This window comes from Esox lucius, chromosome 4 (genome assembly GCF_011004845.1).
Source record: "Esox lucius isolate fEsoLuc1 chromosome 4, fEsoLuc1.pri, whole genome shotgun sequence".
Taxonomy (NCBI): Eukaryota; Metazoa; Chordata; class Actinopteri; order Esociformes; family Esocidae; genus Esox; species Esox lucius.
Genome location: NC_047572.1, coordinates 17,142,000 through 17,155,962, shown reverse-complemented (window position 1 = coordinate 17,155,962; position 13,963 = coordinate 17,142,000). Strand labels below are relative to the sequence as shown.

The 13,963-nt window shown below is 43.2% G+C and overlaps 1 protein-coding gene across 1 annotated transcript; it reads right to left on the bottom strand.

Annotated features, from left to right (window-relative positions):
* Positions 1-800: 800 nt before the first annotated feature.
* Positions 801-13,778, bottom strand: ganab (glucosidase, alpha; neutral AB). The gene is made up of 24 exons (XM_010898351.4): positions 13,699-13,778; positions 13,364-13,444; positions 11,316-11,417; positions 11,109-11,217; positions 10,874-11,001; positions 10,413-10,592; positions 7,102-7,174; positions 6,785-6,863; positions 6,473-6,569; positions 5,922-6,102; positions 5,642-5,795; positions 5,326-5,561; positions 5,078-5,204; positions 4,838-4,917; positions 4,597-4,737; positions 4,315-4,513; positions 3,895-4,138; positions 3,639-3,703; positions 3,452-3,528; positions 3,290-3,364; positions 3,067-3,180; positions 2,860-2,972; positions 2,659-2,759; positions 801-2,468 (listed from the first exon to the last, which is right to left on the bottom strand). Exons 2-24 carry the CDS (start codon positions 13,381-13,383, stop codon positions 2,359-2,361), a joined length of 2,805 nt encoding a protein of 934 aa, XP_010896653.1. The 5' UTR covers positions 13,384-13,444; positions 13,699-13,778; the 3' UTR covers positions 801-2,358.
* Positions 13,779-13,963: the final 185 nt, after the last annotated feature.

Below are 13,963 nucleotides of genomic sequence, written 5' to 3'. Positions count from 1 at the left end.
TGTGGAGACAGCAATTTTAAGTTCCTCAGCATCCACATAGCAGACTTGTCAAAAACAATCAATGCCAAAAAAGCTGTCAGGACACAAGGACTCAACTCCCTAATAAGGCAAAGAAATGTAGCGAACCTGAAACCAAACCATCTTGGGTCAGAACACTATAGTTGCACTAGCAATAACTGACTGGTTGCATCACAATCTGGTATGGGAATGGTTCCAGGCAACTGACAGGTTCTCAAATGAGAAACTAAGTTGGCCGAGCACATCTGTTGACCTGCTCCCATCCATCAAGGGAATCTATCCCAAACAAAGCCTGGTGAAAGCCTGCAGTACATATCACTGGTCAAATGGTATGGCAGTACAGAGTCTCATATAAACAGAACCAGACTCCTATTTGCAATCTGACCGCTAAATGCTTGACCTGGTCTGACCACCTAAAAATAACTCTGCTCAACTAGCCACACATGCACTCAACCCACTCACCATGTAAAAACACTCAGTACTGATACTTTGTTCTGTTATAATACAATGATCCATTTTGTTTTTTAGCTATCTATGAAGAACCTGTGAGTGTTGACCTTATGTATCCTGAGCCTGTCTATTAACTATACATTTTGCATTAAGATGTTTTTAAACATTCTCTACCTTTTCTGCAACAACCCTCATGAGGATCTAGGTACATCTTGCAATGTTTTTGCAAACAAGTAGTAATCTTCTTGCAACATTGGCAGGACATTTTTCTGTACCTTATAGAGAACCTAAAAACAACAGTAATATCTTAACAATAAATCAAATGAAACAGATTGGGAATTTACAGTTTTATTATCATCCCTACCTAATCTAAGTAAGCCACATAACTAAAAACAACAATACCCTCTTAAAGTTGGTCAAGTTTATTACCACTTTGTCAGTCTTAGCACAAAACCATCTCAGTATCCAAGTTCCAACACCTAAGAACAATTCCTGAGAATGTTGGAGTAAGATTGTAAATTCTCAACCACATAAATCAAGAAAGAAATAATCAAAATGCCTTATCACCAAGGAGGGTAGGGTAATAGAATAACCCAACAATAATTTGACTAACCAGGACCGGTCCATTGCCTCCAGGGAATCCACTGCATATTTGTAAACAATATATATTTCCTAGGTCACAGTTACATTTTGACAATTTATTTCAACAATATAAAGACTGTGAATACACTGGACCATGATCTGGCACCCATCCCACAATACACCAAAAACTGGGCCTTTCAATCTACACAAAAAGCTCCCACCTTCCTCTCTTCAAGTGAATTCAATAATCAAGTAAACAAATGAAACCTCATGAAGTCAAAACCATACTGAAACAATGTGGAAACAAAATGGAAAACATGGTTTTAGGATAAGCTTAAAAAAGGCAGTGATTTTAACCCCTGAAGACCTGCCAAATATGAGCAAATCTAATAAGCCAATTTCCTTTTGTTTCAGTAGTTCACAACCATGTGTGTAAAGTCTTGTAATCAGCATATTCAACAATAGTTTGTTATCTCAAATGTTTTCACTGACAAGCTATGAAGGAATGAGTAACCTTAAAGCTGGAAACAAACAGCTCAAACTCAAAAAAGGTCATGGCAATATCAAAAAAAAATTATGGAATGTACAGGTCTTCTTAGATGAGCAAAGCATTGTTGGTTGGTAGTTTCCTTCAAATAAAACCTGAATAAAATGTGGCACAAAAGTTGAGGAAAATAAAGGGAGACATGTGGCTTTCCTGTTGATTTCTCTTGAGTACTTACAGAGGTCGTTGGAATGAAAACAAGTCAAAACATTTAAAGTCAATAGAAATGGCTAGACAAGGAATTAACAAATACTAACCAGAATAGATCCTTGTCTATCTGAATGTGCACATTAATTTTGTTGTCAGCGTATGTATTCCGTGATCTTTCACATTTAATGACAGAAATAAAAAATTATCTATTGGACATAAACCTCAATACACCCAAACATGATATTTTAATTGAGAATTTGTTTTTCCATAAACAAAAAAAATAAAAAATAAAACAACCTACCTAGTAACCCATGTGTAATTTGACTAGCCATTAGTTTGTCTTAAAGGAAGATGTAACAGAGGCCTAGCTCTAACCATGATTCGGATCAACAGGCCCAAGCCTAGTCCACCTGTTTTTGTGTTTCAAAGTGTGTAATGAAGCGTGCAAGTGTGTTTGTAGTTCTACCTCACTCGTCCAGTCTGTCTAACACATTAAAGCAGTCCTTCGGTATCTAGCTTGGTGTGTTCAGATTGTAGCCCATGTCCAACCAGTCCTCATTTCCTGTTCAGTCAGGTTCAGTCGTTCCCCCTCTCTCCCTTTCTCATCTCCGTGGTTACTGGAGCACCACCGTCCAGTCCACCCCTGCGTTGACACCCGGCTTGCGAAGGGTTAACACTGACATGGACGCATCGAAGTCAAACTCCAGCTGGCTCTCCTTACCGTCTACAGACAAACATAACATCAGAAAGGTCTGAATCCCTGTTACACAAACCAAGAAAATAATATACGCAACAAGACAACTATATCTTGCCTTTTTGGCCAACCACTCAATGGCCTGCTTGGGTGTGAGAATGTGAAACATTCTGACAGTTACCTGCTGCGAACAACGCCACAGCACAAGAGAGAAACTCACCAGGCATCTTGAGGGTGACCTTGCTTGGCTTACTGGCCCCCAAAATGACAATCTTCTCAATCCAGGAGAGAGTGGTGAACTGGGAGCCAGGGGCTAGATTCCTGCACAGGGATTATAGAGTTACACTCACTGTAGACAAGAAACAAGCACAGTAACACATAAAACATGAAATGCGATAGAGAACAAACAGATCCGACAGACCTGGAAGACAAGGTGTTATTGGCAAAGGCAAGTCTTCTGTAGATGAACTCCTTCTGCTTTTCATAACTGAAGGTGTGGCCATCATCTATGTAGAGTTCACCCTGGGCAAACCTCTGCAACAGCAAAAATGTATCGCAAAGGATGAATCCTGTAAATATACACCAAAATGATTCGTGTAATGGGTGTGTATAAGTGACAATGTGTTACCTTGGGGCTGAGTGCAACATATAAGGTGTACGGGTCGTGTTCCATGCAAGAGGAAGACCTCCTGACCCGAACCTTCCTGGGAATAATGGAACCACCGCGCTGGAATACCGGAATCTGGGAAGGAGAGAATCAGACATGGAATGAGTCTCCCGGGTGGGTCTGCTATTGAGCAGACAGAGTGTGACTGAGTGAGCCGACCGCTCAGAGTTGTAACATTTCTTACAGAGCTCATGGTGACAGGGATGTAAAGGTTCTGCCCGCCGTTGTGCTTCTGGAAAGTGTGGACGTCGAACCAGACCTGAGGAACAGAGCGGCGAGGAGGGCTTTCTATTAGTCGGCTGAAATGCGACCTGCATCAAGCTGTGATGAGCGCGTTAGGACTCACCTCTCCGTTTCCAGGCAGGTAGGCGGTCACGCCCCGCGCCCCCTCCTCGGTCACAGGGTGCACCAGCAGATCTCTCCCTGAAACAAGAGGACAGGCAGGGTGACAACTACCCGCCGTTTCAAAAAGTCCAAAGACGGGACAGGAAGTCACACCGGGCCGCGCGCGCGGCTCAGGAAAAGGCTCTCACCCAGGAGGAACTGGTCGTCCATGGAGAATGTGGCTGTGTCCTGAGGATACTCCACCCACAGGGCTCTAAAAGGGGGAAGACGACAAAGCCATGCATACGAGAGACACACTGAATATGGTAAGACTGAGCCTTTTAAGAAGGCTGAGAGGAATATACAAGTCTCTGTTATTTTCACAAATACCGGACTATTTAAACAGGCAATTCTAAACTTTGCATTGGTGCTTTAACAGCGTCAACAGCGCGTTGCTGGCAGTACCTCATGACCGGCTGTCCAGTCCGGTGGGCGTGGTAGAACAACTGGTACCAGTAGGGCAGGAGGGCGTAGCGCTGACGGACAGCTTCCCGGATCAGAGCCGTGTTCTCAGGGCCGAACAGCCAGGGCTCCCGGCGCGGAGTGTCCAGGTGGGCGTGGGCACGGAAGAAGGGCTGGTACGCTCCAGTCTGGTACCAACGCACCAGGAGCTCCGGACTGGGAGACTTGAAGAAGCCCCCCACGTCCGCTAGGAGAGGAACAGTCCAGAACACCGTGGTCATCCAGCGTTTCACAGAACTGCCAATGTGGTTTACCCGTGCATTGCAGTAAACAAGCTGAACTGTACAAACAGCCTTTCCATTGTGTTAGTAGCTTGCCTGCGGTTTCTAGTGAGGAGAAACACTGGTACCAGCCAGGACTCACCTCCACAAAAAGACACACCGACCAGGCCCAGACTGAGACACATGGGGATGGTGATCTTCAGATGGTCCCACTCGGCGGCGTTATCCCCAGTCCACACAGCGCCGTAACGCTGGGAGCCAGCGAAGAAGGCCCTAGTGAGGACGAACGGCCGCTCCACTCCCCCTGAACGCTGGATCAAACCCTCCGCCGTGGCCATTTGCTGAGAAAGAGTTATCACAAGTTCAAGCAGAACATTTAGGAATCGGAGAGTTTTCAGAGTAAAGACGACAGACCGAAACCCACCACATATAGTCCGTAGATGTTGTGCAGGTCACGGTGCTCCCAGTTCCCGTGCACGGCGTCTTTGTGCATGGTGACCTCCGGTCCATTGAACACTGACGGCTCGTTCATGTCGTTCCACGTGTACAGGTTCTCCCTGGAGCCCTGGAAGGGGAGTTAGGGAAGGAGATGTTTAACCCTAAGAATGACACACAGAACTCGACATGATGGCAGGAGTCAAATCCGGGCTGGAAAAAAAACAAACCTCATACTGATCGTAGGCAAACATACTGGCCCACCACGCTCTCATTTCAGGGTTGGTGAAGTCTGGGTAACCAGAATTACCTGGAGTGTAAAAAGGTTGAGTTAAAGATGGATTTATTTTTTTTATTCTGAAAGAGACTTAAGAACAATTATATATATTATTTATGTCGCAGAAAACAATGCCAATTACAATACGTTTTTCTCTTTGATTGTGGGTCAGACTAATAACCACGTCTCATACCAGGCCAGCACCAGCCCTCGTAGTCGCCACCATCTTTGTTTTTGATGTAGAAGCCTCGGGAACGAATCTCACTGTGGATCTTGTAGCTGTTGTCCACCTTGATGTGGGGATCCACAATCGCCACCATCTAGTGACCCACAGGGAAGGCGAGGGAAAACATTACACTACTCATCTCCTATTTCTTCTCAACTCCCACTGAAACCAAAAGGCCTTAGCGCTTCGGGTCAGCCTCCCATGTGTGGACTCGCCTTGCGTCTCTTGTCTTCCAGTCCCTGGAGCATTTCTTTGGGCTGGGGGAACTTGTGAGGGTCCCAGGTGAAGTAGCGCTTGCCGTCCGCATGCTCGATGTCCAGCCAGATGAAGTCGTAGGGGATGTCGTGCTGGTCGAAGCCCTGGTCCACAGCCGCCACATCCTCCTGGTCGTTGTAGTTCCAGCGGCACTGGTGGTAGGCCAGCGCGGCCAGGGGAGGGAATGCCTGGGTACCTGAGGCAAGGGGAGCCTACCGTGAGGACAGATAGGGCTGTTTCGGATCATTTTTGCATCTTTACTGTATCAAGCCTGACCTGTTAGCGAGGCGTACTGTGCGAAGACGTCGGTGGGAGTGGGTCCAAGCATGATGAAGACATCGATGATGCCGCTCTCTGAGATCCAACGCACATCAGTCTGTGGTGTCTCACTGGAGCCCTGAACATAGTCCAGCATCTGTCCAAACACTGTCTGTAGACCAAGACAGGGGAGGAACAGTGTGTGTCACAGTGTGGGTGACAGACCCCAACGTAACAAGAGTGTGTGGCCCTCACTGATATACAGGCTGTGATTATGCGTGTTCGCGGCTTGCCTTACTTTGCCAGCTGTGTTGGAACTGATGTCCACCCAGGTTTCGGCAGCGTTGAGCCAGAACAGGCCCATGGTGCGCTGCGGGCTGTGGGACAGCATGACAGGGATGGCACCGTAGAGGGCCATGGGGTTGAACAGCTCATACTGGAACACATCCAGATTATACAGCCTGTATGGTTCCCCTCCGCTGGAAAAATTATATTGTCATATTGTGACGAGGGGGTTTGACATACGACCAATAAATCAAGGCTGAGAGTGGTTCTTAGGCCAAACAGGCAATGTATATTGGCAATATTTCACAAACCCCAGAGATGCCTTAATGCTATTATAAACCAGTTCCCAATGTATTTACTGCACGACAGTCAATATTTGCTCAGGCATATGTTATCGTTTAACATGGACTTTAGCCAATTAGTATCCAGGGATCAATATTCAACTGAAAGCAAATAAATCACACATAGAATGACAGTTTATAAAGGATGAAAAACCATCTGCAAACCATCTGAAAGCAGTAGATTCTTTAACATAATGTCAAGGACAATGCCCATGCTACTCACTCAGTGGTTTTGAGTTTGAGAGTGTCTGCGTGTTCGGGAATGCCGTAGACATGCTCCACTCCCGGTAGAGAGAAGTCCAGACTGATGGAGGTTGGGCCTGAGGGAGACAAAACACAGCACATCAGGAAACCTTCACAAACCATTCAACACTCACAACTGTCTTAAACAGTAATACAAATCCCCCATTCACAAAATAATCTATCAAGGAGAGGTCCTAGGACCCAAATACCAAGTCCTTGACTGCGAGACTCTTCTGTCGCCCAACAGAGACATTGCATCTGAAATGACGAATCCACAGACTTGTTTTTGTACCATTTGGTTTGCTGTCTGTGTGTGACTTGAAAGTCTCCTCCCACATTCCATCTTCTACTTTCTCATCCTCCTTGGTGGCCTAGGACAGAACAACATTGCCAGGTAGAGACAGATGTAAAGTTACCATGTGGTGGGGAGAGAACATTGGAAAAGCAACAGAAAGGGGTTGGTTGTAGGGTTTCAAGCCCACTGTCAATGGCTGTAGTGATACAACAGCAAGCAGTGTTACGAATCCTGTTCAGTTAACTACCGCTAATCAAAAGCCAGGAAGTAACTTGGCTTGTAGTATAACCTCTCCATTCATCCCTCACACAAACCTCCTCTCCTTCTGTCTGTTCACTGGCAGCATCGGTTTCTTCTTTCTTCTCAGCTCCTTCTGGGTCTGCCAGACTGGAGGAGGGGAAAAAGGTGTCACCAAAACAAACACACAAATTCTTGAAAATTCCAGTTGTAAAACAAGAAATAAAAGGTAAAAGAAAGAAGACATATGTATTGTCAACAGTATCAGAACAGAGGTTGTGCCAAACTACTAACTAGACCCTGGGAGATTTCACTTTAATGAGTAAAGGGAATGAGAGAACAACTCACTGGCTATTTTGATCTAAACACACCAAGGGACAAAATCCAAAGTGACTACCAGTTCTACTAGCCTGCTTCTAGACTGGGCGATAAAAAGGGAGAGCAAAAAAGGATCAGGTTTAAGACTAAAAACACTAGAGGAGAAAAACAGTTTGACAAAAACAGAAGGCCGTTTCAATGCACACGACTCAATGATGTAACCGTAGATACATACTAGTTAACAGTTAACGCGGTTATAGAACGCTTGTAGGGTTATCATATGTCCCTCACAACACGCCGCTGTATGGTCATCTGGTTAGGTGCCAACTGCATTTTGTTGTTCTGTACTTGTACTGTTCAAGGACAATAACGTTTAATCTAATCTAAAACCCTGCATCTCTTCGTCAAGCTCTGGGACTGCTTGTCTGAATAAAAGATGAAAAGCTAATGAATTTGAACCAGGTTCCCTACAAAAGAATATTATCTCAATAGCCCAAATCCATGAGATGTTTTTGTTGGTTGCGTTTAGAATTGTTCAGTTCCAGCAACACACAAGTAGATTATCTCCTATGAAATATTATAGCTTATGTTTGGGGCAACGGGGCTATAGATAGTCGGTTCAATTCATCAATCAAATTATTTCCATGAACTTAAGTCTGATTTCAACAGGAAAACTACTGACTAGTGTCTCATATTACAAAATCAATGCTCAGAAAACATTTGAAAACCTAAAATGTCTTTACTATCTAGTCACACCTTGTACACCCGTGTTATTTTGGAGGCTTAAGCTTAATTTCCACAGAACTGACAATCTTTTTAAATATATTGTCATTCGTATAGAAATGCTATCCTTTTTCCACAAATCGCCCAGCCTTATCCTACCTTATACAGACCTCCTCTGAGCACATACTCTACCCAAGTGCAAGCACACACTCTAGGTCTACTCAGTGCTATGGGAGCTACACTAGATAGCCTTGACATATCCAGTGACTGTACTGGGCCAACAATGTGGTGAACAATGGCTGCTCCGTGAAGACATCTGAACTCAAAGGACAAGTTTGGGGAAAGGTTTTGATTGTAAAAATAAGGCTCCTTTGATGACAAGTACAAACCCGATTCCAGAAAAGTTGGGACACTGTACAAATTGTGAGTAAAAAAGGAATGGAATAATTTACAAATCTCATAAACTTATATTTAATTCACAATAGAATATAGATAACATATCGAATGTTGAAAGTGAGACAATTTGTAACGTCATGCCAAATATTGGCTCATTTTGGATTTCATGAGAGCTACACATTCCAAAAAAGTTGGGACAGGTAGCAATAAGAGGCTGGAAAAGTTAAATGTACAGATAAGGAACAGCTGGAGGACCAATTTGCTACTTATTATGTCAATTGGCAACATGATTGGGTATAAAAAGAGCCTCAGAGCGGCAGTGTCTCTCAGAAGTTAAGATGGGCAGAGGATCACCAATTCCCCCAATGCTGCGGCGAAAAATAGTGGAGCAATATCAGAAAGGCGCTTCTCAGAAAAATTGCGTAATCTCTGTGCGTAAGGGTCAAGTGCGGAAAACCATACTGGATGCCCGTGATCTTCGGGCCCTCAGATGGCACTGCATCACATACAGGAATGATACTGTAATGGAAATCACAACATGGGCTCAGGAATACTTCCAGAAAACATTGTCGGTGAACACAATCCACCGTGCCATTCGCCGTTGCCGGCTAAAACTCTATAGGTCAAAAGAGAAGCCGTATCTAAACAGGATCCAGAAGCGCAGGCGTTTTCTCTGGGCCAAGCATAAATTAAAATGGACTGTGGACAAGTGTTCTGTGGTCAGACGAATCAAAATTTGAAGTTCATTTTGGAAAACCGGGACGCCATGTCATCCGGACTAAAGAGGACAAGGACAACCCAAGTTGTAATCAGCGCTCAGTTCAGAAGCCTGCATCTCTGATGGTATGGGGTTGCATGAGTGCGTGTGGCATGGGCAGCCTACACATCTGGAAAGGCACCATCAATGCTGAGTTATATCCAAGTTCTAGAACAACATATGCTCCCATCCCACCTTGCATTTTCCAACATGACAATGCCAGACCACATACAGCATCAATTACAATGTCATGGCTGCATAGAAGAAGGATCCGGGTACTGAAATGGCCAGCCTGCAGTCCAGCTTTTTAACCCATAGAAAACATTTGGCGCATCATAAAGAGGAAGGTGCGACAAAGAAGAACTAAGACAGTTGAGCAACTAGAAGCCTGTATTAGACAAGAATGGGACAACATTTCTATTCATAAACTTGAGCAACTTCAGTCTCCTCAGTCCCCAGACGTTTGCAGTATGTTATAAAAAGAAGAGGAGATGCCACACAGTGGTAAACATGGCCTTTTCCCAACTCTTTTGAGATGTGTTGATGCCATGAAATTTAAAATCAACTTATTTTTCCCTTAAAGTGATAAATCTTCTCAGTTTAAACATTTTATGTCATCTATGTTGTATTCTGAATAAAACATTGAAATTTGAAACTTCCACATCTTTGCATTCTGTTTTTATTCACAATTGTACAGTGACCCAACTTTTTTGGAATCAAGTTTGTAAAAGGTATAGACTAAAACACTGGTAGTGAGCCTAGAGTTGGGCTAGCTGTAATATCGAGACAAAGTTGTTTCATTAAACAGCAGCAAGCCATGGCAGCACATCCTTGAGCCGTTTGGCCAAGCTCTTTGCACGTCTGTATAAACAAGTTATACTCCTATTACCAGCACAGACAAATACAAACCTACAATGCTGAAGGAAATTACCTAGAGAATACCCACTTGATATTTTCCCACATGCTATTAACCTTGGTTTTTATCTGATACAAGCTGCTGAGAGGTTGAAGAGATGAACCGGAAAGAACGGAGGAAAATAAAGAAACAGAAAGATGTGTGAAAATCCAAGCATTCAGAAGAGAAAACAGGTGAAAGCATGCCTAGTGAAGGGGTTCTTTCATCTCTGAAAGCATGCCTGGTGAAGGGGTTCTTTCATCTGTGAAAGCATGCCTTTGTGTGTGTGCTTTCCTTACGTGTCCTTGCGGATCCGTAAATGTTCAAAGGCCAGCAGGCCACGGGAGTTGAGCGAAAGAAGAACCTCGCGCCCCTCCATTATGTCCAATCGGAATGGCTTAGCGCTGACGATCAGCCGCTGAGAGTCTGCTCCCAGAGACAGAACCATCCCGTTTTCATCCTGAGACAGCAGAGATAGTCTACAGAGACCGACAGAAAGAGGTATATTAATAGGTTGAAGCAACAAGGCATCCATTAGCACCTACTCCAGATTAACATTTACATTATTTCAATACCCCATTCAAGGAAGCGCTTATGGTGCTAGAAACAACATTATTAGTACTTCTAAACCACCATCTACAGTCCGGGCCATTCACTAACCGCATTCCCCGGGTACTGTAAACAATGAGCTACTTCTCTGCCATCCGCATGGCTCCGTCCAACACATCATCCATCCTCAACTCCAGCCTCTGAGACTTACGGCTCAGTGGGGGGGTCGTTGATGAGCACGTCTGGGACCTCGAAACGAGGCTTCAGCGGCTTCAGCTCGTTTATCTTCACCCGGGTCATGTTGCCCTGGAGACGGTAGAGCTCCAGCAGCAGACGCACCTGAGGGAGAGAACGGATTCAGACGTGGAATGGTTTTCAGCACATGGAACTGTATCCTCTTATGTGTGACACAGGAGTGGGTGTGTGTGTGTGTGAGAGCAACAGACCTTGTTATTGTCATTGATGAGCTGCAAGGTGAGTTTGGTGTTGGTGAGCTCCAAGGTCTCTAGTAGGGCCCTGTATGGGGATTGGCCAGGCTTCAACGCTCTCTGACGCCTGAGTGTACACAGATTGTTAATAAATACATCTCTGAGGAGTAGAGGATATCATCCATCACTGAGTAGTATAGACTAAGCATATTACCCAGCACTTACTTGCAGAAAGTACTCTGGTCGCAGGTTTTGAAGTTGCCCCGGTCCACGGCCCAGGAACCACTGACACAGACTGCCAGCCACAACATCAACACAGGCCCCATCCTGAGAGGACAGAAACAGAAAAGACAGGTTAAGAGGATGATCTGCACCTCAGGGCCCCTTTGCAACACTAACCTTCATGCAAAATACACAAACAGAAAATATCCAAGACAACTAGTTTGTCCCATCAAATTCAGCTGTCAATATCTGAGCACTGTGCCCCAGTCATCTTACTGGAAATACATTGTAGTGTGTGTGCGAAAATTACACTAACAAGTATATACCTTACATCTAGTTCAGAAAAAAGGCTCCACTTGCTTAGCAAGTCTATTATAAAAAGATGAGATGTCTTAATACATTGCGAATAGAAATTGGTTACCAATGCAAGTAGAGCAGTAAAAAGTGCTGTGATGTAATACCGGTCATGGTCTCATATACCTCAGCCAATCAGCACTCAGGATTCTAAGCAACCAGTTAATATACTTTCAATATAATTGTCACCAATATGAGATGAAGATGTTAATAACCACCACTACAGGAATACCCTTGGTATGAGAGATACACATGTGTATCTGGTGTGTATTCAGTCCCCAAATTTTTTTTTGAAAAAAGGTTTCTTCAAACAGTAGCATACATATTAATAAGTATCTATTAACTTATTTTAATATCTGTTGGAATTACATTTCAAGTCCCATTTTACATAGTTTTTGACAAAAACAAATAAGTACAAACAAAAATTGTGAAAATCAATATTGTGAATTTAAGTAGTGTACCATTTGCATCTTAAAACTATTTCTCAAACTAGTAATAATTGGTAATTTATATTTGGCTGAATTGTTATTTGATATGTACTATCTGGGGTAATTTATATTTGGCTGAAAGACAACATTGGCAATTTGGCATAGCCTAAAGGAAAGATTGCAGTTCACCAACACTCCTTGTCAATCTGACAGCGCTTGAGAGGATCTACAAGAAAGAATGGGAGAACATACCCAAATCCAAGTGTGCAAAGCTGACAGAGGGATACACAAAAAGACTGTATCCTGTGATCACTTACAAAGCAGCATTTACAAAGAACTGATGGTCTGAATTTTTATGTAAATGAGATTTTTCAGTTTGATTTATTTTCCATTAAATCTGCACACATTTCTAAAAACGTTTTGGCTTTGTCATTAGAGTATAGTATGTACATTGATGGCAAAAAATATTACATTTACTACAAATCATTCAGTAACAAAACGTGGAGAACGTGGAGGGCTCTGAATACTTTCTTAAGCTATTGAATTTTGACATTATAACGCGTAAACACGGCTGAAGGTTCCTGAGCGGAAGACAGATACTGAAGCAGCTCTTAGTGAACATCTAAAAGCTTAACTTTTTTAAACAAATACAAAAACAACGTATTTTTGAACGTCTTGCTTTAGTTTATACATCTTTGTTAATAATGAGTGATTACGTATGAGTAACAGAAACCAATCATAGGCAAACTGTTATTCGGCAAACATGGCTCCTAAATTGTCCTCATTTGGGTTCGCTGCCTCGCTCTATACAAAACTGCTGGAGCATCTCTTCAGTTAGCTAGCTAACTGCTAACGTCCGCTTCTCATGTCAAATCTGCCTAACTACTTAGCCAAAACCGGTACCTAGTTAGGGAAATCCCTGTCGTGTAACATTATGCTGTACACAGAGAAATGCATGTCATGATACCTCAACGTCTGAATTAGATACCAATGTAGTTATGTTAATAATTGTCTAATTATGTGGGTCATCATCCTAAATGGTTAGCCAGATTGCTATATGTGGCTAGTTCATTGACGCTAATCCAATGATGGCAATGCAGGGGGCTTGTGCTTCTTTCAATGATTAGAGAAAGACAACAAGCCTGATCTCTTGTATAGTGAGTGCACGGCATTTAATCGACTTATCGATGTCCCACAATCGATAAGCTTGCAAAATATTTATAGAAATCATAAAATACATAATTTAACCGCCCAACTGCTTTGTCTTACCGTACTATGAAGGCGGCCATCTTGGTTTACTTCCAACCTTAGCTCAGCCCCGTTTCACGCAGAGGTTTCACGTCTCATTAACTAGCAAAGATATTGTAGTAACACAAGATTCCACAAAAATCTATATAGACGTTTTTCAGCAGAAATTATTCATTTTATTCTTATTATTGAAATGTAATTCAATTCTACTAAACTTATTATTGACACTTGAATGTACATTAAAAACAACTATTTATTCATTCATATTTGAGTATTTCGGAGGTTATCCAATTTGTATATCTCGCTTCGAGTAGTTCTTTATCCTGTCATACACGGACACGTCAGCTTGAGGTTACCGTTCTGGAGAAATGCTGTCTGTGCGGGAGTCCTAGGCGAGTGTTCCTGGATCCTTGGGTCGCCCAATCACAATTCAGCAGCTCTATATAGTTTGTGATGGGCATTCCGGGCGATTTCAAATCATTTTGGTGAGGCGTCTTTTCTGGCTCCGTTCACCTGAGAGCCGGCTCATTTGGCTCCCAAACGTCTTGTCGTTTAAAATGCTTATAATAATCCCAGAAACAATGAAAACATTTGCAAACCTCCAATGTAAAGGCGTAAGGT